Raw genomic sequence first — 27,404 nt, forward strand, 5'->3', positions numbered from 1 at the left:
GTATAGTCATCGAGTATGCTAAGGTAAGGGGAAACTGTCTACGAGATCGCAATATACTGCCATCGTTCGAAGAGCGTGTTACGGGGATTATTGGAAACAGATTACCATAGATGAAAGGTCCCTGATAGCTATCAAATTCCACTAAAATAAACAGAGGAAGAGCCGGAAGGCGAGCATTAGGAGCATATATAATGTAGCGTATAGTTCCTAGTGTACCATTGACAAGACCTCCTTGCACCCATAAGTTGACTCTTGGCATGATTCTGGCATTAACTGAGAGATTCAAATACTTGGAGAGACCAAGAACTGAGTCATCTTTGGACGAAAGCAGGGCAATATCTGGAGTGTTTTCAGATGCTATATAAGCAAGAGGGCATCCAGTTGACTGCAAGTAGTTCTTCGTTGCTTTGTTTAACTTGCTCATTTGTTGGATATAGCTCTACTGCCATTTGGAACTGATCAAATTCATCTCTGGATAAATAGGCTCCATTTCTTGTCACCAGAATGTTCAGATCTGTATCAGAGAAATCACCCGAAGCTAGATGTTGTAAGACATCTGTGAAGGAACTATCTGCTCTGTTTTCTCTATGAGATTTACTAAGTTCTGAATTACTAACTTCTGAAAAGAATCAAATGCGAATGTAATGTAATGTTCCAACAAGATAAGATCTTGTTGGAACATTGTTACATTGTAAAAAACACTCGAGGAGAGAGGAGTATCTTTAACAGGAGGAAGCTGACAAAAATCACCAAACAAATAGATAAAGAATCCACCAAATGATTCATCTTTCTTGGGGTTTATCTCCCTCAATCTTCTCTTGATCATGTAAAGCATTCTTACACCAATCATTGACATTTCATCAGTGATGATGAATTTGAGTGACTTCATCTCAATCTGGAATCTTTGTTTGGCTTCTCCATTTAGAGATCGAAATTTCGTACTAACGATAGGAAGACGAAGGAGAGAATGGATCGTAAAGTTATCAATATTGATCGCTGCTGCTCCATGTTTTAAAAAGAAAACTTTTTATTATTCTACAAAGATTCTTTATATTTGTTGTGTATCTAGTTAGCGATAACATTTACCTTTCAAAATTACCGTTTTAATGCTTGTCATATTTTCCTACCACTAGATGACGCTTCTACACGTGCGTGCAGGAAGCGACTAACACTTGACTTCATGCATTCCTTGTCAACATTATAACTCTAAAATGAGTTGTCTGATCTAGATGAAATTTTCTAGGACGACTCGTCATCACTCAAGGATGAACTGATTAAAATTTCAACTTTCAAAAAGGATCCTTACTAAAGAAAAATGTGATTTTTGTTTTGACCCCTATTTCCAGTTCTACAAAAATGGATCATTTTTGAGAGTTGAAATTTTAATCAGTTTATCCTTGAGTGATGATGAGTCGTCCTAGAAAATTTCATAAAGATTGGACAACTCATTCTAGAGTTATAATGTTGACAAGGAATGCATGAAGTCAAGTATTAGTCATCACTTCGTTCCGACAATTAATAATTTTGTTCAGAATTAAGTAATTTTTTCCTACATTTATTGTTGTATCATTTAACATGTTACTGTTAATTTAACTTTAATGGAAATTTGCTAATTATAGTTTTTTTGTGAATGTTAAATTTCATTGTTAACAAGCTCATTTTGTTAAATTTCAAACTTATATATTTAATTTTAGATAGTTAAAGGTCAGGCGAGAAAACCTTTTATACAGTATCATAGTTTAAATTTTGATTTCTGGTACTTATTACTTCATTTATAGGCTAGCTATTTTCTGTTATTGAAAACTGTGATCTTCATTAGTGTTTAATTAAAGTACAGTATTGTACTGTACCTGTTAGCATAATGAAAGAAGCAAATAAGAAATACAAAGATTTGTTTCTGGTAGATAAAACTTGAAATATTATCATGCTATGATAAAGTGCTATCAACTTTGCTGCCTTAATTTAATGTCTTAAAATATTATTTATCTATTTTCTGCTGAGGAGAGGTACTAGACAGTTATCGTTTGCTAAGTGAGAACGAATGCAGTTGCTTTTTCATTTGATTTTTCCTTTTTTGCTACTAGTTTGGAGTTACTAGTTGAATTTTGTCTATGAAAACATCTACAGCCATTTTGTAATTGTTTTTTGTATTTATGTAAACTATGTACTGTACATGTAGTAAAGTCTGTGTCTTACAAAACCAAATGTGGTTAATTGTTCGGGCATTACAGGACTGTCTTTTATATGTACAATTTAAGAAGGAGGAAGGGCAAAAATTGCATCATTGTACACAATGGAGAGGGAGAAGGTTGAAGCATTATCTACATGGGCTGTTTTAGTTGAATACAAATTGATTCTTATAAATCTTCTTGCTATTCATGTGAATAAATTATCAGAAAATATTTGGAGAAGTTTTTAAAGTAATTTCTTCGATGTAAGGCAGTCCATGAACATGTTTAACACTTTCTCCCATTTATTTATTTGTACAATAATATACAGTTAGAGGGGAGGGGGTTTGCCAAAAGTACATTATAGTACACAACAGGACACTATTGTACAGCACATTCATACATTAACAATGTGTCATTAAAAAACATGAAAATAATAACCAGAATTCATTACTAAAGAAGGCTCTTGAGAATTATCCGATTTGTGAAAATCAACGTGAAAATAGTCTAGAATCTCCAACAAATGTTCAGATTTAAAAAGCTTTATGAATACTTTGTCATGCTAAACAGTACATGCATGTTGAGTTTTGAAAACATTATGAATATTAGTTTTTATTAATTGGGTTGATCTATTTACATTTACTGCATAACTCCGTTAATGTTATCAATATAGTCTAGTCCCAAAGTGATTACGGTAATTGGCACCTACAGTATTTGTGATTGAAAGACGAATTTATGTTTTACTTTATAAAGTTTTCTTTATTATTATTATAATTCATTTATTTTTATTCATTTTTTTTGTACTTTTTTCATAAAATCTGATGATTTCGTTTGTTTGCATTTGCCTGAGAGATCTTTAAAAATATAATCTTTTTATGTAGTAACTTTTAACCTATCCAATGTTTAAATTCTGTGATGCCATGTTGAATTTTCGTTGATGTTAAGCCTAACGAAAATTACACGTTTTTGAAAAGAATAATTGTGGCTATTGTATCATCCGAAATTATTTTATTATTTTGCACAAAAAAAATAGATATATTAATAAATTTAATAACCAAAAAAATTATGTTTTGAAAGTTAGTTTTAATATAAAAATTATAATGGCTAGTAACATCTAGTTTTAAAAATGTTCCGATGCTGAAACGAGATATCTTGGGTCAACCAGTCGAGGTCAGAGATCATGATCCCGAGATATGTCAGGAATAACACAAGGCAGGTTAATCTATAAAACAAAACAGCAACATTCTTTTGGGTTCATTTAGAACATTATCACCAATGACAGCAACACTTGGTTTATAGGAAAGCTAGAATAGGAAGCTTGGACAAGGAAGAAGAAAAATTGTACAATCAGTAATTATTAAAGAAAACCAGGTGAAAGGCACAAAACAGCATTGAAAATTTCAATATTCTAAAAACCATAGACAAATATGAGACAACATAACATGCATGATTGATTGAATAAAAAAAATATTGAATAACGGTGTTGGCGCTTTAAAATTGTGACATTTTGTACAGGAATGTCTCCAATTCTCAAACTGTGTTATAGGAATGTTGTGTTGTAGGGGTAATATCTGTATTTGAATTCTATAATTTTAAGTTCAATTAAATATCATCTAAGGATGAAATTAAAAACTTCAAAAATATTTCTCTCTGCTAGATTTATTTATTTGCTAGATTTATTATTACCTTTTGGACACATTTTTGGAGCACTAATTGTAACAGTTTATAAAAATTGCAAACAATATCAAAAAATGCCATTACTCCAGTGTCACCAACTTCTGCCTCATCTTGCAAGTGACAATAGACAATATGCAAATGAAAAATGATGATACCCAATAGAAGTAAGCCATATTAATTAATTATTAAAAATTTATTATTTGTTACTGGCCAAAGACTGACTTCAAAGTCACTCCACAAGTGACAAGAGAATTTCACAATCTGCATGAAATTTAACTTTTATATGTACAGTCAATATGACCGTACATATAAAAGTTAAATTCAGATTGTTCATAAGGCTGAAAATTTATAAGTTGAACTTTTACAAGTAGAGAAGCTCCTGTAATAAATCTACTCAATTAACAAGTAAGGAAGGAGGCAAAAATCTCAGTATAAAGAGAAAAGGAAAACAAATAGCTTATTTGAGTATATAATAATAACAAAGATTGATAATAGAATATAAATTACTTCAGTTAACTTCCATCAGTTTAAATTAAAGTTTTTAAATAGATATGAATAGTAGCATAACAAAAAACTGGATATTGATAAATATGTATGTATGTTAGACTCAAAGAACAAAAACTCTCATTGAGCGAAAAAAGTCCACAATTTGTTGTGGAACATTGTATTATCATGTTTAATCCAGTGATATAAAGACAAACACTATATTGTTCAATGAGGAAAAGGTGCCTGATGGAATGATGTAAAAGTAACTTACAATACTAAAATTCTCAAGGCTGGATAGTGACCGAAAGTGGTCCACGTGGGTTGACTTTTCGATCATTGTAGAACTTCACAGAATAATTCAATTTGACTCTCAAAGGTCTCGTTAGATGCAGCGTGACTTACTGATTCCAAAAAGATATAATATCACATAGATAAAACCAGGTAATCCTTGTGAAACTTTGCGAAACATGGAGCCCAAGTAACACCAGACTTTCCACTATGGCTCTGTATTTAGCCTTATAGTCCAATAAAGAATCTGGTTATTCATTTGATGAATATTTAAACAACAACAGTATGATAAAAAATGAAATATCACAATTAAACTTGATGGCAAACCAAATAAAACTTTCTTTTTCTAATTAAATGAAAAGTATTTGTATGTAAAATTGAGTTTTTAGTGTGGCTTTACATCTTCATTCAGATTTAGACCATTTTTCTTTCAGGAACTAGCTATTTTGAGAATGAAAATGACAATAGTAATTGGACCATGCTATAAATAGTTGGGCAATTTCCCTTTTAAACATATGTCTCATAGAAAGCATCCATCTTCATGAGGTTTCATTCCTCCTGATTTTTGGTTGTGGGACAGCTTAAGAAAGAGTTAATAATGATGTCTTTATCACATTATGGTAGTATGAATGGTATAGCAGAATATAACCTGTTCAACAAACATTTTGATACTTTTATTATTGAAATTGTAATTATTGGTTTTGTCTGTAAAAAGAAGAAAGATCCATACTCAATTATAATAGTAGTCAAAAATCATATTTTCCTGTAGTTATTACATGCTCAGCTATTAATTTTCAAAAATATTAAAAGACTTCCTTTTATATTAAATGAAAATTAATAATTTGTTAATGTCGAATGTTTAATTCATATAAAATGAAACTTTTAATCAATAACGGTGAAATTTATTTAGAATAATACAATATTTATAGTGATCAGATATCAAAAAGAATGTTTTCATTATTATTCATTTATTGAATAGATGGACATCAATCTCTTTCCGATGATTCTCGTATGTTGAGGCTGCTACAAAGACTTGAAAGAGATGATGATCGAGAACGTCAGCTTACAACATTGAAACAGTTAAAGGAATTCTTTTTACAAGTAGATGATATAAAGGTATATTTTTAAAAATACTTTTTTGTTTTTTAATAACAGAAAATTTTTGTTAAATTGTAGTGATTATTTATGTAAATTTTTTTCATTCATGTATTTTTCTGTTTTATATACTTTTCTCTGGTTTGAAGTTATTTGAATTGTGAAATAGAAAAAAGTGAAAGATTGAAAAGCGCCGTATTTATTCGCATATAAGACGAGGTTTTTATTTATTTATCACAGCTTTGAATTCCTAGGTTGTCTTATATGCACGAGTGAAGGATTTGTGTTTTTGCAAATAATTTTTGTGAACCAGTCATGAGGTTCACAAAAATTAAGACGTATCAACATAAATAAGATGAGGTTTTTATTTATTTATCACAGCTTTGAATTCCTAGGTCGTCCTATATGCGCGAGTGAAGGATTTGTGTTTTTGCAAATAATTTTTGTGAACCACATGTTTGCATTTTTTATTGGATGCTTACCCTCTTGTATTTAAAAAACAAGTATTTTAGCTGGGTCATTAGAATCGTTCTTGTATATTGTCAGGAGTAAAGATGAATAGCAGTAGGAAAAGCAAAGCTTTTGAATTAAATTTCAGAATCACACAGGAGCCCAATATAAGTTTTAATCCATTCCCATGTGAAAACATGATTATTCAGAAATCAGAATTCGGAGAAACTCGTAGTGTAATCGATGGAGAGTGAATTCAACTGTTAAGAATTGGCAAAAAAAGGTTTCCGATTGTCTGGCTTTACATGAACAAATTATGTTGCTGATTTTACAAGATTTTTCCTTAAAATGCCAGTAATTTTTGCAGGATAATGTACGCATTTACATTCATTTGATATTTTACTTGTGATTAAATGAAATAATAATAGAATTGTATTAACAAATCTAATTTTCTTTATTTTGATCTTTAAAATCACACTTTGTCCTATATGCAAGGTTGTCTTATATGCAAGTGAATAGAATAATTTTGATTTAATGATAACTTTTTATGTTTGTACATTTTTTTTATGGATTAATGTGTATATTATTTATAGCTTTTGTTTAACATATCAGCACTTTAGACTCCCACTTTCACAACCAAATCCTGAAAAAGGTGTTATTTATTCTTGGAAACTGTCATTAAATCAGTCATCATAAATTAAATTATGATAATTGATGAAGTTCAATATTATAAATGAAGATAACAATAAAAAATATTATATTTAAATATAATATTTCATAAATCATAATATAAAATTTATAGAAGTCATAAAAGTGGAAAATCATAAAGTTAGTATTATAAAGTAGGATTGGATGTATTTAAATTTCTAACATTTACTTTTTTATATTTAGCAATAGCCTAGAATTAAGTTACTTATTATTTTACTCAGTAAAAGAAAGACAATGCTTTAAGGCATATAAGACCTCTTCTAATTACAAAGATTTATTAACCCAGTAAAATGAAAAACCAGATATTGAGAACAATAAAAATGATGATTAGAAGTAAATTCAAAGAGCAGTAGAACTCCAATTATTTGAGGTTGCACATTAACTTAAGCAAACCTGTCAGTGAATATACTGCTTTTTTAATACAGTAATTCATAGAAGAAAATTTAAAATGATAACACGTAATATAAAACAATTGTTTCTGTTACCTTTTTTTGTTTAACTTCAATGCAAGACATATTATTCATGTTACAATGTGACTATAATAATATGCATTTTACTTTTTAAAACTATTGTTTGTATTAGCTGAATAATAAATGATGTAAAATTTATCCTTTTATAGGAATAAATTCAGTAAGGTGTAAGAAAAGATTAAAATGATGTACCATATAAATCTTTTATATTTGTAATTTTTAATATGAAATGATTATGACTATCCGTATTATCTGAGTTTTCAATTATCTGAGGTACCATTGGTCTACAATACCTTGGATAAATGAGTTATACTGTATACAAAAACTCAGTAAAAGATATAGACAGCTAGTGAAGGTGCTATCCTATTGCTGTGGAGTATTTGGGATTGAATCTAGATAGGCAACCTCAGAAATTTTTCATGGATAATCAGACCTAGATGTGTTGGCCCAGATACATAAAATATATAAATAAATAAAAAATAGTGAAGGCTTAAGATTAAGCATTTATTTGGCCTAATCAGTGAATAGCATAAAGTATATTTTGCATTTAAATAGACAATTATAGAACAGCTTATAGGGCTAATTGGCATTATACAAATTTCAAAAAATTTGTTTTACAGATATATAACATATATCAGTTCAAGATAAATATTCATAAAAGCTAAAATATACAGAATTTTGTTGATGATCTATATTTTGACTAAATAGAAATGAATGTTTTAAAACAGGGCGGGGAACCTTTGGCATGCTTGCCAAATATGACAGGCTAACTTTTTTCTGGCAAGCAACCCAGGGATCACCTTTAAAAAGTAAATATCCAACATCTTCACCGACTTGTATACTTTACTTAATAGAATACAATTTTTATCAAGTAAAGTGATACTAAATAAAAATGCAATAAAGAAACAAATATTATCAACTGTTTTAGTAATAATAAGTAATACACCAAATAATATGCTTCCCGAAAAGTTTGGTTGAGTGCTTGTGAAAATCTTGCATCATAGATTTGTCAATTTTGGCACACATGCACTTAAAAAGATTGCCCTCTTTTGGCTTAGGATAATTTGTTGCTAATTTTGACAACCTTGTTTCTACAAAGTATAGTTATTACATGCTGTTCGTTGAGACTATCGTTGTCTAGGTTTTAAAACACACTAATAACAGGAAGCATTGTTTACAATAAAAATTTAAATTTATATAGATAAAAAGAATACTCAAATTATGAATTTTAATGTTATACAAACAGTCATTTCTGTAATAAAAATTAAATTTAAAAGAAAGCGTTCTGAAATAATTTTTAATCAAACCTGTATAATTTTATTGAATATATACTTTCATATTACTTAAAAATAAAAACATGTTTATTAATTTTCATAACTTTCAACTTATAGTCTGAGTTGCATTATTAGTTTACAGTATTATTAATAGATCACAAAAATTCATGATGTGTTAGTGTTTCTGTTTACAGTAAAACTTTGAGTTACAGACAGTTAGACAACAACAGAGTGAAAAATGCCAATTCTGAATAGATTTGTATTTTTATTTCTCTTGCATTATATAAATAATCTTTGATAGTTTTTGTTTTAAACAGCTTGTGTAATGCCTTTCAGCAAAATGTTTGATGTAACTAATGGAATCAATTAGTTTTGCAAGTACATCTTATTGAGATAAAGCAAGAGGTCCTCTCACTTTGGACTAGAATGTTGTCTGCAAATGAGTGTTTGAGAGTAGATACAATTAACAGTCTGAAAATTTCATGGCAATCAATTAGGATTCTATCCAAAGTATAGAATAAATATTAAAATTCAAATCAAATAAGTTGAAAGTTACATAAGTCAGTGTGGGGAACCACGAAAACCTTCAACTCAGAAAAAATTCAAGTTAAGGAAATTCAAGTTGCAGGCGTTAAATCCCTATGCTATTTCATTGAGACCCACTGACATGCTTCATTCTTCTCGAGTTAAAGAAATATTCAAGTTACAGAAGTTTGAATTAGAGAAGTTTTTGCTGTATTACTAATTTGCTAATTACTAAGCAAGTTCTTTAAAGAACTTGCTTAGTAATTTGTGCATTTAATCATTTTATTAAATAAATTTATAATTAATTTTATATTTTTTATGACTATTATATGAATAGTTATTATTTATAAATATTACATTACTTAATGTTTTGTTTTTAGCTCTTGTATCTTTTGAAAAAATTTGGTTACTTAATGCATAAATGTTGGAAGTGACTAGAACATTAATAATGAAATAGAGATGTATAAAATATTATTTATAATTTCCAAAAAATATAATTTAGAATTTGAATATTATAGTTTACAAATTAATGTATGAATTCTATGTATTAAAAAAGTTTTTTAATTTATATTTTTAATAGGTTATATCAATGAATCTATCCCATATCATATCTGTTGTAGAAGATTTCATGCATCAAAGGTACATGCAATATCTTAATATTTTTTTTTAATAGTAAAACACATTATTTGAATTACTTTAAATTATAAGTGTAAATAAACCCAGAATAAATGATTCTTATTAATTTAAAATATTACAAATAACATTGAAATATTACAATGATTATAAAAGAAAAGTGTTAGTCTGCATTGTTAATGTGATACATACATAAATTTTAAACTCATAATCAATCAGAAATTCTTTAGTTCAAAAACTATTTAGGAATATTATTTGAAAACATTTACTTTTCATTATGTTTTGCTTTGACAGAATTTCTGGTTGGCAGGCAGTTTTGATTTGAATGATTAAATATAATTAATATTTTAATTTCTGTAGAGTTGTTAAATTATCTCATTTTTAAAAAAAATTATTTGTTTAGTTACATTTAGTAGTATATACATGTTTCTTCAGTTATACTTAAATGATAACAAGCAGTTACTTATTGTCACAATGCTGGGCTACAATTTTTTGTCAGTTCTCTTAATTTTAGTAGTATCTTGTCCCCCATACATCATACTTTTCCTGTTAACAATGGAGTCGTGCAAGTCATCTATCTAATTCTGTTTTGAATTAATATAACATGACTTCTGATCTAAACTGGAAGTTTGTACAGTCAAACCTGTTTTTGTGTGGTCTTTTTCTGTGCGATTTTTATTTGTGCAATTTGTTTTGTGCGATTTTTTTTTTTTGTGTGGTATATGAAAATTTCAATCAAATTGGAACATAATCGACTCCTGTAAAATTTTTAAAAACTCTATTGGTTGTTTTCAATGACATCAGCAGGTTTTTTCATTTTTTATTCAGTAAAATTTTTTTCTCATACGTTTATTGCGGTCCCCTCTTATTTTAATAGCATAAAAATCATAAATATTATGTTATATTTGAACAGATGTGGTAAGTTAGCTCCCCTCCAGCTTTAGACTGCCGGTGTAAAATTTCACGCCTTGTTAAATGAAATAACACTTCTTGCAGCTATATTTATCAAATAAAATCATTATTTAACGATTATTTTTAACTTTTTAATGTTAGATTGGTATTTAAGTGGAAATAATTAATTAATATAAAAATTAAAATTCTTAGAGGATTTTTTTTTCCCATTAGGTGTTGCAGAAAAAGGCCCAAGGAGTTAAAAAAGCAATTCCTAGTTATTTTGTACGGTTTCTAGTTATTTTCTACGTGAGACTTTTTTTTATGCAGTCCCTATTCACCGCATAAAAAAATATTTTTTTAATTGTGTTGCGAAAACTATTTTTTATAGCCACTCGTGAAGTTTTGCGCGATTTTTTTTATGCATTTTCTTTTATGCGGTCCCTATCCCCCGCATAAAAATAGGTTTGACTGTATATAGTTAATTGGATCCTCCTGCTCCTAAGCTTTTTGTATCAGGTCTTGACTTTCATCTACCTAACTTCTTTCTTGAGATTAAGGAAGGACAGACAAACAGACAAGTGCTAGTGGAAATTTATAATCTACAATTTTTGAAAATTGCAGACTAATCAGGTTTGCTTAATCTGTTAAAGTATCTTCTTATTGGTAACTATTTTTCTTTTACTTATTACTTTCTTTCTTCAAGCCTATTTTATGTCTATCTGATACTATGTATTTCTGTCATGACTATTTTTGATGTACTTTTTTCATATTTATGGATTTAGAGTTGAGTAATTAAATTTTATAAATCTTATTAACAACATATTTATGCTTTTTCTATTTGAATCCTTCAAGATGTGACATTATTTTTATGTATATTGTAAAATAATTTACTTTAAAATGTAACATTAGTTGTAATAAAATGAAAAAAAAATTGAAATAGCAAAGGAAATATTTTAAGCATATGGTCCATATACATTAATTGAATTTTTGTTATTTACTTAAGATTAATTGCAGTATGACATATAAATGTGCACTTGTATGAAATGATTTTATTGAATTTTGTTTTTTAGATTACATTTAGAAGTTAAACAGGAATTGTCTCCCTGTTTAGGAGTAATGGCAGCAATATTAGGAACAGAAAGTAAAAGGTGTGTAATTTTTAAGTTTCATACATTTTGTTTATTTTGAGTCACATATTTTTTATTTTCTATGTAGCCTCAACATTTTATGTTATATTTTATCAGGTTGTAAAGGTGAAATTTATACAAGTTGAAAAAAAAAACTTTATTGACAATTAACTCAACAATGATTACAGTTCAGTCTTGTAGTTAATTACCATCAATAAGGTGTCTCATAAATATAGGTCCACGTAGTAAAAAAAAACTATTCTAACAAATGAAGAAATAATTCATTGTTAACATACTTATTGCATAACAATTACCTTCCAACATAACAATTATTATTTAAAATTCAATAAATAATTTATACAGTAAACTTTTTGAGTTTTTAGTATCCCATAAATATAGGTCCAGTATGAATTTTTTTTTAAAGTATCAAATTTGATGTAATTAACATACATACTTTTGCCATTAGAAAAACCTACCTATCCAATTGCAAATGGCAGCATAATTTGAAATTGATTAACTAACATTAATTGATATTTTGTGTGACCTTTGAATCACAGGATGTGCCAAGGGAGCTACAGACATAGAAAAAGGACTAATTGTTGCCTGGAAGGAATTTGGACTATCAAACAGACAAAATGCAATAAAACTCAAAAAGATCTTATAATTTAATTAATTTTATACGTCTGGAGACACATACAGTATAAAAATGTTTCAAAGGACTGTCTTAAAAAGTAATCTCATGAATAAAATGAGTTTTTTTTAAAAAGAAACTGGCAATAATTCATCATCAACACATCAAATTTTCGTAAGATTTGACAATCTGATCAACAGTTTTCAGAATTAAAAATTCAGACCAATTTCTTTACAGTCAAAAAAACCCACCCCTGTCGTAACAAATGCACACAAGCAGAGAGGTTAAAATGGACCAAAGAGATGATGTATTGGAAACAGAATTATATGGAGTGATGAAAAAAGTTTAATTTAGATGGCCTAGATGGACTGTTGGCACAATTTAAGACAGGAAGAACAGATATGTTCAAAACTTCATCAAGATAGCAATTATGTGATGATATGGGCATCATTCAGATGGAATGGAAAGTTTAATGTGGCATTCATAAGGAAAGAATGAATGTAAATGACTATCAATAAATGCTGGAGAAACATCTCTTACCATTTGCAAAGAAAATAGGAGACCCAAGATGGATCTACCAATAAGACAATGCCTTAATACACAATGACAAGTCTAATTATAAATTGTTTTTGATTAATGGAGTGCTGATTTTGGAGTGACTATCTTGCTGTCTTGATCTCAATCCCATTAAGAACCTTTGGGAAATGCTTGCTAGAGCAGTGTATGCAGGAGGCACGTAATACTTCACAGTATAGGATTTGAAGAATGCAATAGTAGCTAAATGGAAGAAAAACACTTGCAAACTTTAATAAAATCAATGCCTAATCATGTATTTAATTTAATTTTGACTCAAGAATGTTGCATTGGGCATTAAGAAATTTTTTATTCATGTTTTATAACTTTTTTCAAAATGGACCTATATTTATGAGACACTAAAAAATTTTAAAATTTACTGTATAAATTATTTATTAAATTTTAAATAATAAATATTTGTTGGAATGTAATTGTTATTGTAGGGTATGGAATCGCCTAGGCGAGCGATTCTCGCCCTGGTTTAAGATAACGAACTTTCGTGACGGAAGAACCGTTAGAAAGGTCCGTTGGAAAGATCCGTTGTGTTTCAAATCGACGATCGACAGACGATTGGCTGTCGGAAAGTGACCGTTGGCCGGACGTTGTGGAAACATTCGAATTTGATTGGCGGAGGATTCGAATGCCGGCCGCTATATAAGCAATAGTTTCGGCGGGAACGGGGATCGTCTCTATCGAAGTTCTAACTGTCTCTCTCGTTGGACGTTATGGAAACCTGGTGAAAGTGAACTCCAGTGGACTAATACGAACTTTTTCCTGGCTCAGAGGTGTTGCTAATATTAAGTCTGTTAGCGGAGATCGTAATGTGTTTTTCCTGACGAAACTTATACGGACTACAGTCGGTTGTCACTTGGATTAGTGTTTTGTGCATAATTAGTTGTAACATTATTTTGTATTATTTTGTATATTTGTCTTGTAAATATAAACGTTGTGTTTGTCAAACCGACTGGGTGTTATTTTGAACATTACTGTTATATTATAAGTATATTATAACAATTAGTTACTACTACATTTCTTTGAACTGTTTTTTTTTAAGCATCTAATTTTACTAGGTGTCCGGACTTATATTTATGGGATGCACTGTATCCATCACATCTTGCCACTTTTGCTGCAAACTTTCAATCCTGTGAACATAGAATGATTGTGGTTTTCCTTGAAGAAAGTTGAGTGTTCACTCTTACATGGGTATTGTCAATGAACTGTGTATTGGCACTATGGTTCTACAGGGTGCGAAATACAGAAATTGGTGCCAATTTTGGGCTATAAGGTGGGTGAGGAAGAAACTCCCTGCCCAGACTGACCAGCTTCTCTAAGGCTATGTTTGCTGTAAGTGCTGGTATGTTGTCAAGGTGGTATTGGACTGTTAACTTTTGGACAAAGTTCTTTGATCTTGTGTTCAAACAGTCCAGTTGTTTTCAGTAGTGTTCTTTTGTGATAGTGGTGTTGATTGGAAGCAGCTACATCATGACAATGTCAAACAAATTCAGATTGATCATTGCTTTTTTCTGCACTATTGGCCCTTTGACGTTTGCAACAGCCAGTTGACCTTTGTTCAGCCATGAACAAAGGTTTGCATATCACATTGTAATGTAAGACACACTTCTCATCTCCAGTCACAGTTGATTTGAGCAGTTGAATGTGCAGTGCATGGTGAGCAATGAATTGAAAATGACTGGCATATTTTGTTTGCAGCAGTCAGTTTATAGGGTAATCACTTGCCTAGTTTGTTCACCTTGCCAAGAGTGTGAAGGTGATTGGCAATGGTTGTATGGGAACACTGAAGTTGTGTTAATTCTCTGGTGGTAAACTGTAGATTATTGTTTATCACTTCAGGAGAATATCATCAATGGTGAAATTGCTGCATGGCTGGGGATCACCTTAAAATGAGAAATTTCCATTCTTTAATTTCTCGAGCCAGTTGTAGCAGATCTGCTGCTGACTGTGTTGTTGCCAAATGCCTTGCAGATGAGATTGTGACCCTTTGTTGTGTGTGACCACATTTGAAATAATAGGGCACACAAGAATGTAAGTGTGAGTGATTAGAGCAACAACATGCAAATGAGTTCTTCTGAAATGTTGTTGTTGTTGAAATGTTCATGTTGTCAGACATTGCTGATGTACCTATTTCCAATAAAATATGTGATGAAATGCCATTTGGACTCTAAATATATACTCCCATCAAACATTCTGCAATATTTTTTTCAGCTGTTTTAGAAAAAAATTGAAATATGTAAATTTCACTTTTACAGTTTGATATCTGATATATATATATATATATATTTTATAAAATATATTCCATTAAATATTTTGAAATTGGAATCACATCAGTTAAGAATGTTAAGTTTAAAGAGTTTTGTTTTTTAATTATATACTTCTGCATATATTTATATCTGAATGTATTACATTAGAAACTTTATATTTGCATGTTATTTGCACACTTCACACATTTATGGTTCGGTATTGCAATAATTTTTCATATTCATGAAACTAAAATTTTTGTATTTGATTAACAAAAACAATGAAACAACAAGTAAAAAGATAGATTAAATAATTTTTAATTCTTTTATCTTGAATATGTTCTGCAATTTGTGCTGTCTACACTAATGGAGGCAAAAATGCAAGTAAGTAGTATCCATCTCCTATGTTGCGACTGATCAGAGAGCAAAACAAACATTCAAGCTATACTATGCCAAACAAATCTTATCTTAAGGATAGTTGATATTAATCCAAATTTAAGCATGATGCAATGTTTGAAGAACTTTAATGCAGCTGATTGTATAGATTTAATTAAAGCCTTCATTGCTAAATTGAAACCATTAATGATAAATTTGTCCTGGAAGTAATTGTGAAGCAATATGGTAATCAAAGATTTTGAATTTAGTAACAAGTTGTTATAGAAAATAAAGCAATTACCTCATAAAGTTGTAAAAGAGGGACTTGATGAATTACAGACAAAATACATTGAGGAACTGATGTAATCATTCTAGGAAGATGTGACAAAAGATGATTTTAAAAAATTAGTGAATGTAGATGATGCATTTAATCCTTTGAGGGGTACTCTCTAAATATATGTGATACATGTGATGATGGTATAGAATAAGCACATACTGGTATGTATACGTTTTTCAATTTTGTCTCATTGTAGTATGTTCTTAAATTTATGGGCAAACTCAAAACTTTACAGACAGCTAACACCATTTATTGACATGGCTAGAATATTTTTTTTGTGTGTTTTTTTAAACTTTTGTGAGATTTAGCATATATTTTTTAGAATGAAGACAAACAAGACATCTAATACTTGTTCACACTTGCTGTCTCCTGAATTGCTGGAGTTACTTGATACAGTCAAATCAGAAAAAAGAAATATTGCCTTTTTTCTTAAAATATATATGAATTTGAAGACATGATATTAATTTTTTTTTGTAAATGTTATATTTCTTAAAAACTCACTTACTTTGGGAGGAGAGAGAGGCACTGATAAGTCCACTCATCAAAGGGTTAAATGCCATTGTTTGTTAAGCAGATCAGATTTTAATCTATCTTTGCGGCTTGATATGTATATCTATCAGATTTTAATAATGTTCGTTGTTTAAGAGAAACTGTTTGGTAGCTGCAAAAACATTTTTTATTTTATCGTTTAATTTAATTTATTATTTATAGAAAAATAATACAGTTTTTTCAGCATTATTATAAATAGTAATTTTAAGTTGAAATTATTAACTTAAATATTTTTAGTTATGATATTTTTCTTTTTTTTATAGTTTTTTTGAATGGCTTTTTTCAACCTACAATTCATCAGTTCCAGTTTCTCATGAAATCAGAATTTTATTACTTAGAACATTAACTGAGGTAAATTAATCAAATATGTTTGATTTAAAAATTATATATATTGTCTATAAACTAATTATTTTATTTTATTTTTTTAGGCTTTAAAACAAGATGAATGTGGGAAATTAAATGAATTAATGCCTGTAACTATTTTCTTTTTAATTAAAAGTTTTAATAAAGTATTTAAACTTATTAAAACACAAGGTTTTTTTTTTAGATAAATACAATATAGAAATTTAACTAAATTTAATAGAAATAATTAGATTTCATTGATTACATTACAGTTGACTCACCTTAAAGTGAATTCTCATGTTAAAGCAAATTTTGCTGTCACCCTGGAAAAACACTATTATCACAATGTTAATTTACATACAATAAAGTGAACAAAAATTTTACCAGAACTAACCAGATTAAACCAAACTATAAACTATCTTTGTAAACCCCTCAGGAAATAACCCTATTTCCAATAGTAATTTTATTATTCACATAGAAAAGTATAAAATGCAGAGTAGTACTGTAATAAATGTTCTATTTTGAGTAGATTAGATTTTCTTCTAGTAAGTAAAGATGGGTTCAACCTCCAATTGTAGAGAAATTCAAACATCTGATTTTAGCAGATCATTCTACTGTACTTAGAAAATAAGAGTTAAAGTTTAAGAAAGTCTACCCCTTTAAATGAATGTGGTTCCATGCATACACATGCTAGTTTGCATATTGGTGAGGTTTGGCTACTTTGTACTAAATTTAGCTTGTTTTCTTTTACTCTTTTGGTATCAAAAAGTATTTTCTATTTTTTTAAACGATCTTCAACAGAAAAAAATTAAGGATTTCTTTTAGCCTTGTTTTGTTTAACCAGTCTGATATAGTCCACACTTAAATGGCAAATAGTCTCCTCCTCATTTTGTTTTGATTTGAAAATCATTTAGATCATTAATTCACTTTTTTAAGTAAATTTAATTTTAATTAACTTTAGTGAATTAAATATAATTTAAGGATTAACAGGCATTTGAAATCTTTAACTCCATAAATTATATGACCTTGATCCTAAAAATTGTTAATATGAATTTTTGATAAAGTGAACTAACTGCTGTCTCCCTAGTGATTCGTATTAACACAAGTTGACTGTATTATTATTTTCTATTTGTAAAAAGCAATTTTATTCTTTAAATGATGTTGATGATGATGATGACTAACAAATGACTTTTACAGAAAATGCCATATTCTGCCAGAAACAATACAACATATAACTTCTGGTTGCAAGCTCTTAGCACAGACTATTTACATAGGCAAAATCAAATAGCAAATATAATGCACCAAGAGCTTGCACACAAACAGAGGATTAAACATTCAGCTATCATACTACAAATATATTCCACAGGTAGTTTTATAAAATGATACACAAAATATACTATGACAGAGACGTAATTACAGATAAAACAATTCATTACAATAGACCTGACATCACTCTCATTGACAGATGTGGTAAAGATCACTTATATAATAGATATCTCTGTTCCAAACACTTATAACATAAAAATTGCTCAGACTGAAAAAATCAAGCACACTCCACTCGCTCAAGAAATAAGACGTGTACAGGATGGATGAGGTATTTATTGTACCTGTTGGCCTCTCTTAAAAATTATTAAAAGCATAGAAACATTAAACCTTAATAAAACATATAAATGGCACTACATAAAGCAGCAATATTGAACACATGTTATAAAGTTCACATTGTTATGTCAAGTTATGTCACATTGTTATAAAGTTTTTATATGTTGACATGCATACTAATAACACAGCTTAATGTTACACTTTTTTGTGTAGCTACGTTTTGACTTTAGTCTGGCATAGCACTTGGCACCAATATCAGCTGAACATTACATTCGCAACATAATAATAATAATGATAATAAATTCATTGCAGTAAAGCAGAAAAATTTTCGAACATTACAATTTATTGTGAATTATATAGTATATTAGAGTAAAGAAAGAACATATTAGAGGATACTACTATAATGTAGTTTAAATTTATTATTAAGTAAAAAATTTTTTTCTATAATTTAAATAAGTTGTTATAGTTTTTTCTAATTAAATGACTATAAAATTATTATATAGTGCTAATCTAAATTGATTAAGCATATACAGTCAAACCTGTTTTTATGCGGGGGATAGGAACCGCATAAAAGAAAATGCATTAAAAAAAATCGCGCAAAACTTCACGAGTGGCTATAAAAAATAGTTTTCGCAACACAATTAAAAAAATATTTTTTTATGCGGTGAATAGGGACCACATAAAAAAAGTCTCACGTAGAAAATAACTCGAAACCGTACGAAATAACTAGGAATTGCTTTTTTAACTCCTTGGGCCTTTTTCTGCAACACCTAATGGGGAAAAAATCCTCTAAGAATTTTAATTTTTATATTAATTAATTATTTCCACTTAAATACCAATCTAACATTAAAAAGTTAAAAATAATCGTTAAATAATGATTTTATTTGATAAATATAGCTGCAGGAAGTGTTATTTCATTTAACAAGGCGTGAAATTTCACACCGGCAGTCTAAAGGAGGGAAGCTAACTTACCACATCTGTTCAAATATAACATAATATTTATGGTTTTTATGCTATTAAAATAAGAGGGGACCGGAAATAAACGTATGAGAAAAAAATTTTACTGAATAAAAAATGAAAAAACCTGCTGATGTCATTGAAAACAACCAATAGAGTTTTTAAAAATTTTACAGGAGTCAATTATGTTCCAATTTGATTGAAATTGTCATATACCGCACAAAAAAAATCGCACAAAACAAATCGCACAAATAAAAATCGCACAGAAAAAGACCACACAAAAACAGGTTTGACTGTATTATATAATGTTATGATATAAATACTGATCACTGGATCATTAACTAATTAAATCAGTTTATTTATACTAGTTTTGTGATTTGAACTCAATCTGTATAATGTATTATTTAAATTTAAAATTTAGTAAATTTTTCAGTTGATTATGACCAACATTCAGTCAGCTTTAGAAAATGCGGATTTACCAGAACTATTAACAGGAATTGTTGATGTTGTACTTCAGATATGTTCTATATATCCATCTGTTTTTAGTAATAATTTTCGGGTAAGTTATTGATCTATATTAAATGTACAAGAAAAGTTAATTCTGAATCTTAACATTTATTTTTTATTCTTTTTAATATGTATTCCAATTAAAAATATTTATAAAAATTTTTTAAATTATGAAAGAAATAAGGAAATATGTATGAAAATAACAATGTTATCTCTGTCTTAACTATAATTTATGCTAAAGTTAGGTTATAGCCAAAAATGTTCTAACATTATGTCCTTGGCATTGGCATTTGATTTAGAAACCAATGAGGAATTAATGCATTCATTACATTGTTGTAAACAATGTAATGAATGCATTACATTGTTACATTGTTTACAACAATGTAATGAATGCATCAAGTTCCTTTAATGAAAGTGATCAATTTTTTTTTTATATGATGAAGCAATACTTTTGTCCATGGAAAGGTACCAAATACTTAAAATTTTCTCATCTGTAATATTTTTTTAGCATGTACTGTTAGACCTGAAGTCTCTTACAACATTTGTGCAGAAAACCTACCATGAGTGCATGCACTATGTTCACTTACTGTACAGACAGTACATTTGTCTTTCCTAACATAATGACTTCCAACTTCAAATAATAGTCTAACAGTCAAATTCCATTAAAAAACAGAATAATCAGTTTATTTTTAATGAAAATGTAAATAATAATAAATTATGAAAAGTTAATAACTCATATTATGATAACTTAAGTGTTAAAGTTTCACACAGACTAGAAATTCAAAAGAAGAAAAACTAGATAGTCTGGGAATTTAGAGGGGTCAGTGGGATTCTAGAACCTCTAGTGGGATATTTTATTTACAATTATTATTTTTTAGATATAACCATACTATAGAGTATTTTTCAATTGAATGTTATAGTGCAAGGATGATTTATTAGCATGATTTCTGTTTTTAAGGAAGTTTGCAGTAGCTGACTAAAATTATAGATTGACCACCTAATATTGTTTTGCACATGTTGGCTTATAATGTGAATTAGAATGTAAAGTCATAATTCCAATGAAAATGATGATCATTTTTGATAAATTAAACAATCAAATATAAATTTTACATATCCTAAAATCTAACTTATACATTGTATCTATTGCAAACTATGAAAATTATATGGACCAGACATAAACTATAAAATTATTACAAATTTATTATATATATACAAAAAAAATGTTCTAGAATTTTTATTCTTTTGTCTTAAAGTCAGTTGATGCTTATGCCATAAGATAAACATAAAAGTAATGTGTTTTTAGTACATTATAAAATTAATTAATTTTTACTATTAAACAAGTTAAAAAAATATATAGTTTTTTTTATTGAAATATTTTTGTATAAAAGTATTTTATATACTTAAACTTGAATTTAATGATTCAAATTTTATTACACAGGATACAGTTGACATTATTGTTGGATGGCATATTGATAATTCACAGTCTCATTCTTTTATTAAATACATTTCAAAGGCATTAATTAGTTTTCATCAGTTTTGGATTGCTGATATGAAATTTACATTAAATTTGCTTGGACAGTTTTTGGAGGACATGGGAGCATATGCTGAGGTAAATAATCAAATAATTTCTATAAGTTTTTAATATTGATAAAATGGACTGCTGTGAAGTGTGAAAATTACACTTTGCAGGTTGGATTATTTCTTTTTCTGGTATGTAAGCTTAAAAATTTATTGTAATAATTTTTTTGTCCACATTTGATATAATTTTATGAATGTTTGAAATGGTTTTAAGTTGAATATTTATATCTTTATAATTTGATCATTTATTATTATTTAAAGATTTTGAAACTGAAAAACTATAATCTTACTTTCATGTTTTTAGGATTTAACCAATGTTGACAGTGATAATCGAGATGAAGATGCACCGTCTGCTGAAGAATGCCTTGCGAAAATAAGTTGCTTGATAAGGTTAAATTATTATTATTTTTTAAGTTAGTTTTGTAATTTTTTTTATTAGATTTATATCTGATTAAATTTTTATTTTTAACCATTAATCCTTTTTTTATATTGGTAGCTTTATGTATCAAAATAGCTATTAATTTCTGATAGCATTTTTTATTTTCTGCTATGTGTTCATAAATTATATATGCGTAAAATGAATATTGTTTTTTCTTATTGTAATAGAATTCTTGATCTGGAATAGGATCTTAATACATACATAATTCATTTCAAATAACAAATTTGAATTTAATATTTATTTTAAGTGGAGCCAAATTTTTTTTTTAATATCTAATACATACAAATATCAAAAACAGTGAGAACTAGTTTAAACTATAATGTTTTTGATCTACTTAATAGGCCATTTTCATGATAAATTAAAAAAGAATAAACTGGTTTAAATGAGAACATCTGAAGTACATAAATAAATTGAACAGCTGAAGATTAATTCTATGAATTGACATAGGAAAGATGACATTATGTTTACACTCCAGAAGAAGTCCAATTTATGAGGCTTTAATGAACTTGAATAGTCGTTTTATATATTTTAGCCATTGCCACCATATTGAAAGAATACAGAGTAATTGATGTTATCAAAGGTTAAGTGTGTAGACATCAGAAACAATCAGATCGCTATCTTTTCTGCACTTTTTCAGCATGAAAATAAAAAAAACACATGATCCCAAGTCTGGTGAATAAGGAGAGTGGGAAACTATGGCCATTTTATTTTTGGCAAGAAATTGTTGAATAGAGATAGCTGTGTGAGCAGCGGTGTGTTGCAATGCAACAACCAGTTCTGAGCTCTCCAAAGATTTGGTCTTTTTCAACTGACATTTTCATATAGGTGCCTAAAAACATCCATATAAAAATTTTGATTTACAGTTTTGACCTTGTGGAACAAATTCACAAAGAATAATATTCTCGCTATCAAAAAGAAACAGTGAGCATGCTCTTGAGATTGCACCTCATTTGGCTTCCTTTGTTCTGGATGATCCAGTTTTTCCATTCGTGAATCACTTGCTGTTTAATTTCAGGATCATAAGCTATAAATCTGTTTTGTCTCCTGTAATCACTTTCTTTTCAGTTGCAGTCTTGCCAAGTTTGAAACAAAATTTCATACATACATGCATACATACATACATTCTCACACACACACTGCTCCTTAAAAGAATTAAGAGAACATGCACGTAATCTAAATAGCAAGAATAAAAGCTCCATACATAACTGCTTTAAATTTGGCAGGAAGCTAAAGAACAATGTCTATTATGCATCCTGTTTTGCACAAGAACAGCACATGGCAGTAATACCACGTGACTAGTCCTGGAACTTTGACTACACCTTGTAATTTCATTAAAGAGAACAATTTTTGATGAAATTGTTTAATTTTTTTTAAAGAGCTAGTGAAGAAAAAGTTACTAATTGGAAAAAACGATTTCGACAAGGCAAAATTAAAAACTATAATTTAATTTATTTTGTTATTGTTTCTTAATCACCTTGAAGCCATTTATCATTTAAGAGCTATACTTCTAAATGATAAATGGTTTCAAAAATTTTATAAAAATCATATAAGAAAATATCTAAATTATCCAAAATTAACAAAACTAAATTACAACACAATGTGTATATACACATTGTGTTATAATCACATTGTCATATTGTTAGTTGATCATATGAATAAAGTATGAAGATTAATTCATATTTTCAATAATTCATGATTTAATATTGAGTAATTATAATTAGCATAAAATTTATTGAAGGTATTGTTTTCTAATGGATCTGGATATGATGAATTTTTTAATGATAATTTTGTGCAAGAATTTTTCCATTTGAAACCGTTCTGAACTACTTTATCAGATTTATTATTATTATTATTATTATTATTATTATTTTGAAAAAATCATACAGAAAATCTAAAAATACAGTTAGATAAAAGCAGCATTATTTCCAAACCAAAATATGAAATCAAAAACTTTATTTGTAAGAAATAATGTAAATTTACTTACCTATAACTTCATTTTTTCTTCTCAGTATAGGTGAAGTTATAAAAATAACTTTTTGAAAATTTAACTTTAAAAAATTCATAAAATGCATTTCATGCATTGTAAATTTATATGTAAACCTATGCAAGCAATTTTACCTTTATTCATGTAATATTCTCGAGTAAAATAGAATATAGAGTTGGAAAAATTAAAAATTCTTCAAAAAATAAAATGCAAACAGGAAATTATTTTAAGTATTAAATTAATAAATGAGAATAAAATAAATCAATAAGATTATATATATATTGAATATTCTTATATATATATATATATTTGGTTTTTTTTTTCAGAGTATTTACAACAGTAATGAAAAGTCTTGGGAAGTATGCAAATCCTTCAGAAAATAGTGAAAATACTTTTATTACTTGGAAGTTTCTAACTAATGTAAGTCACTTTATAGAATATTAATTAAATTTAACATAAATTCTCTAATTTAAAATTTAAATTTATTTTGCTTCAATTATATTTATAACAGAATTGATTTAATAACTGAGTTTTTAGTCAACTGACTATATTTAAATACAACTTTTCAAATTAGATACAATTGCTTGAGATGCAATCTCAAGAGCATGCTCACTGTAAGGCTATCAGGCACTGGTTATTAGGAGAGAAATGCCACAGAAGTGAATAACTTCTGCAATTGTTCATTTTCTTTGTTTATTATTTTTGGTTGATAATCGGATAATAATGACAAATAAGTCATTATTATCTTCTTGTGGATAAAATTTTAATTTGTTTTATAGGATCAATCATTTTTATTTTTATTTTTTTAAGATGAGTATCACTGATACTAATATATTGGCATATCAAAACCTTCCTGATATCAGAATTGTTTTGTAAAATGTATTGATGCTCTGATCTCCTTCTGCCTTTTTTCCAATAATCATTTTCAGAAAAAAAACAGAGAGATTGGAGTATTGATTTGTAAAGTGAAATGATATTAATATCTTGGGAACATTCCAATAAACCAATATAACTATCGGTTCAGTATCAGTTATATCTCAGTTTTTTAAACAAAAAGTTTTTGTTTGCTTATTTGTAATTTTGAAAACTGCATTTTAGTGTTTGTGTGTATATATGTATTTGTGTACTAAATTTTTTACTTAATGTACACTAATTTAATATTGTGTGATTAATGTAGAATAGTAATGGAGAAATGAAATACAGTTTTATATTAGTTGATAGTTATGATTTATGATTTATTTATTTTTTTAGAGTTTGAAGATACTAATGAAATGTGCTATTAAATCTACAGAATATTCGTTTTCTGAAAATCTGCTTACATCAGGTAGTTCATTTGTTTATGTTTTATTATTAAAATAAAACTTATAAAGTTAATATTAATAAAACTTACATACAATCTATATTAATTATATGTCTGTTATCACCTTTACCCTGGGAAGGCTTAACAATCTTTATGGGAAGAGATATTTAAGTGATTTGATAAATGCAAACATAAATACTCAAAATTATTGTAACAAAGTGTCCAAAAAGTAGGGAACTATTTTCCTGGAACTTTTTGGAACCAGAAGGAATAATAACTCGCTTTCAGATTTTGAAAATACAGTTCAAAAAGTTTTATTGACAATACTTATGAACAGTAGAAGTCTAGGAACAGGAAGCTACATTATGAATCAAAATGGCAAGTGTTAAATAAAAAGCAATGTATGTATGGTTTTTTTCAGAACAAATCAGTTAAAACAACACAACATGCTATAAAAATGAAGTACAATAAAGACCTACTATCAACTAAGGCTATCAGGCACTGGTTAAGTTTCATCTGAATGGAAGCAAGCATACTTCCTGAAAAGAGATCCTAAAGAAAACTGCACACATCTGATGAGTATGTGGAATTCATCTGTGAAGTATTTTTCCATAGTCCTCGTAAATTATCTTGGCTTAATCTAGGCAATTGGTTATATCAAAATCAACTGTTTGGAAAGTTGTTCATTTATGATTATGCCTACCTGCATACAAAATTTAGGTTGTTCAGGCTTTTGAGCCAGAAGGTAAACTGCAATGCATCTGATTTGCTTTAGACATTTTATTAAAAATTGAAGATACTTAAGATTAGGTGGGTTTTTAGTAATGAATCCAATTTTTATGTATTGGATAGTGGATAAACATGGAGGAGTAAAAATCCACAAGCCTACAGATAATTTTAATAAGAGAGCCCGAAAGTGAATGCCTGGTATGGTGTGTTGTATGATGGGGTCATTGACCCTCCTTTATGGTTAAAATTGTTTTGGGTTAATGTTTCTTGACATACTACATTGAATTAATGTATTTCATCCTTCAACCAGCTCACCTGCAGCCCAACATCACATTCCAACAAGATGGCACACTTATTTCTTATTTCAAGACATTTTGGTTAATCACTTCAAATTGGTGGGTTGCTCATAATTGGTCAGTTCCATGCCACTGTATTCATCATATATTATATTCCTAGACTGTTGTCTGTGAGGATTCATAAGACTTTTTTTTTATAAAACACCATTAAAATCTTTACAGAAATGCTAATGAAAACTTAGAGATCAAACATCAACTAAATATCTTGCATGTGACCAAAGGTGCTCACATGAGCTGTATTTTCAAAATTTGAAAGCCATTTGTTTTTATTCTTTCTGGTTTTTAGGTTATAACCCAGGAAAATAAGTTTTATAATTTATGGGCAACCTGTATATCTTGTATAACATAAGCATACTTGTACGAAATGAATTACATTTGAATTTTTTAAGTTTTTGGAACATTAAATTATATTTTGATTTTATTTCTTAATTTTAACATGTACCATTCAGAAAACTATTTATTGAGTTATTATATTGTTTCCTTTTTAATTAATTGAATTTGTTATTTAACTTGGTGCTAGTAATTTATTATTGTGATTTAATCATTTAATGATTAACTAATTGAATTTTTAATTCATAATTGTTTTACTCTACAAATTAAAAATTCAGTTAGTTGAGAAAAAATATAATAGTAATAATAAAATAATGTTCAGTATTGTTTCTTGAAATTATTGGATCTATGCATAAGTTTGTATGGTCAAGTTTGTGCACTGATAACTTGAAATTTGTGCATGTGCTTTTTCTTATGTATGACTCATCTAGTGTCTGCTTGGTGCTTGGGGCAAAATTTTTTGAGTTTTAGTTATTCAGTTGTTGTTTTGTCCTCATTTTGAGATGAATATCTATAAAATCCACCTTTGGCACTGCATGTTTTTGTTTTTCTTTGGTTACAAAAAAAAAAACAACAGTTGAAGCCAAACGAATTTTGTGTGACACTTATGGTGAGGAAGTTGTCTGTAAGCATATGTGAAAAGTGATACAGATGCTTCCATAGTGGGGATATCAGTGTTGACGATTGACTAAGATCAGGCCACTCCAAGGAAACTGCTGATGGAGACCTGCAATCCTACTTGATGAAAACTCAGCTGTGACAACACAA

At 28.4% G+C, this 27,404-nt stretch overlaps 1 protein-coding gene across 1 annotated transcript in view; it reads left to right on the forward strand.

Annotated features, from left to right (window-relative positions):
- nonC (serine/threonine-protein kinase Smg1) overlaps positions 1-27,404 on the forward strand; it is a 157,467-nt gene that overhangs the window by 21,600 nt on the left and 108,463 nt on the right. The window contains exons 3-12 of the mRNA XM_067274716.1: positions 5,599-5,735; positions 9,722-9,780; positions 11,739-11,816; positions 16,779-16,866; positions 16,944-16,988; positions 19,847-19,972; positions 21,359-21,529; positions 21,803-21,888; positions 24,248-24,341; positions 25,173-25,245. Coding sequence (XP_067130817.1) covers positions 5,599-5,735; positions 9,722-9,780; positions 11,739-11,816; positions 16,779-16,866; positions 16,944-16,988; positions 19,847-19,972; positions 21,359-21,529; positions 21,803-21,888; positions 24,248-24,341; positions 25,173-25,245 — 957 coding nt within the window. The remainder of the gene's footprint in view (positions 1-5,598; positions 5,736-9,721; positions 9,781-11,738; positions 11,817-16,778; positions 16,867-16,943; positions 16,989-19,846; positions 19,973-21,358; positions 21,530-21,802; positions 21,889-24,247; positions 24,342-25,172; positions 25,246-27,404) is intronic.

This window comes from Centruroides vittatus, unplaced genomic scaffold (genome assembly GCF_030686945.1).
Source record: "Centruroides vittatus isolate TY-2023 unplaced genomic scaffold, ASM3068694v2 contig_559, whole genome shotgun sequence".
NCBI classification, from domain to species: domain Eukaryota; kingdom Metazoa; phylum Arthropoda; class Arachnida; order Scorpiones; family Buthidae; genus Centruroides; species Centruroides vittatus.